Source organism: Sceloporus undulatus, chromosome 2, assembly GCF_019175285.1.
Source record: "Sceloporus undulatus isolate JIND9_A2432 ecotype Alabama chromosome 2, SceUnd_v1.1, whole genome shotgun sequence".
Lineage (NCBI taxonomy): Eukaryota > Metazoa > Chordata > Lepidosauria > Squamata > Phrynosomatidae > Sceloporus > Sceloporus undulatus.
Window position 1 is genome coordinate 20,584,356 of NC_056523.1, and position 5,092 is coordinate 20,589,447.

Below are 5,092 nucleotides of genomic sequence, written 5' to 3' on the forward strand. Positions count from 1 at the left end.
TCCCAAACCAAATTTGGGCATAATTAGGATTTGCCATAAGCGAAGACCTCAAACGGACAATGTAGGACAACATATCAAAATGTAGGATTTTTTTTTTTTTAAAGCCCTAATTTTATTGTAGGCCTCGCCGGGGCCCAGGAGGGACGCTCCATGGTGAGCTCGGATTGCGGAGAACCTTCCTAGGCCTCGCGGCTTGGGGACCCCACGCCAAAGAAGGGCGTGCGGGGGCGGAGTGGCTGCAGCGGGCAGTCCCGGTTTTGGCGCGAAACTGGACGGGATGGCCGGCACCGCAAAAGTGGGGATTGCCCACCTACAGGCAGAATATGGCATCCTAGGTCCTAGTTAAGTGGTACCCCGGGATACGAATGGCGCCTTACGAAATTTCCGGGTTACGAAAAAATCCATTAAAAAAAATGTTCGGGTTTACGAAGGTTATTTCGGGTTAGAAAAATTTTTTGGTGCTTTTCGGCTATTTCGCACGAAAATCGCGCTTTTCCCCATTAGCGCCTATTGCTTTTCCCTTACGAAGATTTTCGTTACAAAGCGCGGCGGAACAAATTATTTCGTAACCCGGGTTTTACCCCTACTGTTCACCCAACTGCTTTCGTTATGGCATAATCTTGAAGATTGGTTGCCACAAAAATGGCAGTATGGCCTGAAGTTAGTGGGAAATTGAAGCACCAACCCCAGCCCTGAAGATCAACCCCTATTAGAAATCTATAAATGTATAAATCTACCCCCATAAATCATTTGTGGGGAGAGTGCATAAGAAACAATAGCTTCCAGGCCTTCTGGGAATTTGAAGGCACCCCCACCCTCACCCTTCACTTGTTCCCCTCCTCAAACCCTGACTTACCACAAAAACAAATTTCCCTAGCTTTTGCATTACCTTTGTTAAAAAAAGCTGAGCAGCCTCCTCCATTGGATAAAAACTGTGTTTTGTACACCCTGGCTATCACAAACCACACAGATGGAAACCTGATCCTCTTCACAGAAGAGTTTCAGAGGCTCCTGGTGTTTCTCACACAGCTTCTGCTCTCCTTCTTTGGCTCGCTGCATACCAAAACCCTTGGCCAATGCCACAATATTTAACAAGTGCCTGTTGGGTTGGAGGTTTTTCCTGAGAAAGGGATTTCTGCATTGTGGGCAGGATAATGCATCACCAGGAGACCCTTCGCAGTACTGGGTTATACAACCCTGGCAGAAGTTGTGCCCACAGTCGATGATCATCATCGGACTCTGAAAATAATCCAGGCAGATGGGACAAGTGGCTTCATCCTGGAGGGATTTTTCTGGATTCAGAGCAGCCATTGCCCTTGTCTTCCTGTAAAGTGCAGGGACAACACTGAGTTTCGTTTCTGTACACAACCATGGGTGTTTCCTTCTGGCAATCAGGAAGTAGTTTTCTCACCAAGAACCAGGCATGCAGAGGGAGCAATGCTAAGTTCTAAAGTCTATACTAGAAGGTTGGGTTGTTGTTGTTTTTTGTTAATGATTAGTGGCATAATCTTGTTTATTAGGCTCTCTGAAATGTGATGGCATGGACTGCACAAAAGCTTGTGCCAAATAAAGTGTGTTTTCCTTGAAGTGCTGCAATACTTCTTTGGAGTTTATCACATGGGGAAAATTGGAAGGTAAACTGGTCAGAATCCGGGGTCATCTAGAGCATTAGGCACAGTTTTGCAATTGGTTATGACAACAATGTGCACAAACAGTTTATAATCCAAACAAAAAGTGATATGAATCAGGTAATAGGCATTTTTGGAAAAATTGATTTTCAGTTCATTCACAAATTTGTTGTGTTTAGGCAATTGCTGTAATCTGAAAACCATCTGTGAGATTCTCCCTGTTCCCAGATTTCCCCTGGTTCCTTTGTTGTGCAGAGGGGAGGGAGGCAGCCTTGTTCTTAAAGGGACACACACACCTCTTTCCCACACAGATGCTCTCCTCCTGCTGCTGCCTCTGACATGGAACACTGGTGAGAGAAGGTAGAGAGAGGACATTTTGGAATACCTCCTGTACAGGAGGGAGAAATGGAGGATATGTCCTGGAAAAGGACAAAGGAGGGCATCTGGGAGTTTCAGCCCTTGCTGAAATTAGGCAGGTTTATGGACCAGCCGCTTCCTCCTTTTCTCTAATGAGTGTGTGTGTGTGGTTTGTGTTGTTTTATGGGAGTTTGCAAATGGAAACTTCAGCCTTCCTTCCTCTAAAGCAGCTTCTGGGGTAAAGAGTACTTTCCTCCCTGGTTTCCCTTCCCTCTCTGGAGCATGTGTGTGTATGCACTTGCGGAAATGACGGTTTTGAGCATGTGCAAAAAAGTTATTTCCAAAGTTATATCAAAGGGAATTGTCTGCATCTACCTGAAACTCAAATTTGCTTTCTACCCAATTTCTCTCATACATAATGTGCTTTTAATCCATTGTTTTCCTTTGTGTGATAATCATTAGTGAATTTGCTTGCTTTTCCGGGATGCCAACACTTTAACCATTTTCAGGATGGAAGCACATAGATCCTTGTGATGGCATGTAAAAATCTTCAATGTACTATAAAAGCTCTCATGGAACAGTCATTGTTGAGTGAAATAGCATTTGAACCTCTGGGCAAACTTGAATTTTTACATTGATAATTCCCACACTGGAAGTCATAGCTACAAGGCTTACCAATATTACCCTCCAAAACCTATAAAAATTTAGTAAAGATGAAGTAGAATTAAAAAAAATTAAGGTGTTTGAAGATATGACAAAGTAAAAAGTGTGATAAATGAATGTAGCTTCTATTATAATTAATATCATGTGTTTTAATACCACATCTTGGTACTACTGGGTTTATTTTTTGTTACAACCATTCCTTTAAGATTAGAAACAGAGTATGCATCTACTTCAAAACTGTTGCTATTCAAAATGAAATCCAATTAAATCCAGAGGGGTTGAGTTTTAAAGAAGGCCTAGGTAAGAAGATATGTGGCCATGCCTAAACATTTATGGAATAAATAAGGTACCTTCAACCACAGAAAGCCAACAAATGACACCTGGAATGTATATAAAAATAAATGAGGCCCAGCTTAGTCGTTTGATAGACAAATGACTCTAGAGAGCAGGGTCCAGTTTCAAGGCAGCTCAGCCTTGAAACTCACTGGGAGGTTATTTAGGCAAGTCACACTCTCTCAGCCTCAGAGGAAGTCAATGGCAAACCTCTTCTGCACAAATCTTGCCAAGAAAACCCCATGATAGGGTCACCATAAGTCAGAAATAACTTGAAGGCACACAACCACAAATCCAAAGGGGCTGAGTTTTGAAGAAAGCTGTAAGTACGAAGGTTATTGTCCAGCAATTCCTAAACATTTATGGAATAAATAAGATACCCTCACCACAGATAGCAAACAAACTGACCCTGCAATAAATTAAAAATAAGTAACCAAAGTAGCCAATTATTACCTAAAAGCAGTGGTCCCCAAACTGTACCTTTTAAGAGATTTTGGACTTCAGCTTCCAGAAGCCTCAGCCATGTTGGCCAATAGTCTGGGATTCTGGGAGTTGGAGTCGAAAATCACTCAAAGATCACAGTTTGGGGACGACTGAGCTAAAAGGAGAGGAGACTGTTCATCTCACCATATAGGTCCAAAACACACCACACTACTGTATATAGCTATATTTTCTTTGGAGAGGCCTTGCCAGTTAGTTGCAACTCCTTGGGACAAAAGAAAGAAATGAGTAGAACTTAGTGTCATTTTAATTTATATATCACAGGGTGAAATGGACTCTTATTGACTAAGAGGGGTGAGGGTCGGAACCAATATGAGTTCTCTTTGAAACTGAATGCTATCAGAAACATTTGCAGTTTTCACTCAGGCCAGACACTGCTTCCTGCCTTTTTTCTTCCTTGAGTTGGCAATGACTTTTTGAAAGATTTAAGGGTGCCGCACATTGAGAGGGAAACAGAGGGAAATATACAGAGGCGTTCAGGATCCCCTTATGTCTCAAGAGTTGATATCCAAGGTGACCCTTTTAAAAGAGGATAGATCTCTCTCCAACCCTGGGCAAGTCACACTCTCTCAGCCTCAGGGGAAGTTCAATGGCAAATCTCTGAACAAATCTTGCCAAGAAACTCCTATGATAGGGACGTGGTTAAATGCCTGTACTGCAACCATGCGCTCACAAACCACAAAGTTCAATCCTAGCCAGGGGCTCAGGGTCAACTATCCAGTGTCTAATGTAATAGCTCTTAAATTCCTATTAAAACAAACCTAAAGTAAAAGTTGGACCCCATTCTTGTCTTAAGTAGTTTATCAGTGGATTCCATTCTTGTTTATATTTTTCCAATGAATCATTATTTAATATCTGTGTTAGTCTATCTGATCCCATATATTCATATAATTTCCAAATCCAGTCTTCTAATTCTGGAATTTGTTTGCATTTCCATTTTGCGGCATGTGTCTCTCTAGCTGCTGCTGTTAAATAAAATATTAATTTAATATTAAGGTTTGTATTTTTAATATACTCAATTTTTAACTTATAATTGTTTTCACTTTTAAAATGGTTTTTTAAATTTTATATTTATACATGTTAATGTTGTATTGTTTTTAAATTGTATTGTTTTAAATCTACTGTTCACTGCCTTGAGTCCCTATACTGGAAGAAAGGTGGGATATAATAATAATAATGATGATGATGATGATGATGATGATGATGATGATGATGCAAGTTACAACCCTGTTCTTGTTGTTTACCTCCAAGTCATTTCTTTTCACGAAATCCTAAGACGAATGGGGATTTCTTGGCCAGATTCATTCAGAGGAGGTTTGCCATTGCCTTCCCCTGAGGCTGAGAGAGTGGGACTTGCCCAAAGAATGGGGTTTCCATGTCTGAGCTGGGATTTGAACCCTGGTCCCCAGAGTTGTAGTCCAACGCTCAAACCACTGTGCCACACTGGCTCTGGAATTAAATATAGTGGAATTAATAATTAATTATTAATACCAGAATTAAAAAGGAAGTAATTTTATTCCATGCATGTAGTGATACCAAAGATTTCAGTCCAAAACACTGCAGAAATAATCCAGTTTGAGACCACTTTAACTACCCTGGTTCAGTGCTAT

At 41.1% G+C, this 5,092-nt stretch overlaps 1 protein-coding gene across 3 annotated transcripts in view; it reads right to left on the bottom strand.

The window, feature by feature from the left end:
- Nucleotides 1-1,748, bottom strand: part of LOC121924011 (zinc finger protein RFP-like) — a 17,905-nt gene extending 16,157 nt beyond the window's left edge. Inside the window, exon 1 of one of the 3 annotated variants that reach the window (XM_042455064.1) lies at nucleotides 979-1,748. In XM_042455064.1, coding sequence (XP_042310998.1) covers nucleotides 979-1,311 — 333 coding nt within the window. In that variant the 5' untranslated portion in view covers nucleotides 1,312-1,748. Of the gene's footprint in view, nucleotides 1-963 lie in introns of all 3 variants that reach the window. The other 2 variants (XM_042455063.1, XM_042455062.1) reach the window with 2 other exon arrangements.
- Nucleotides 1,749-5,092: the final 3,344 nt, after the last annotated feature.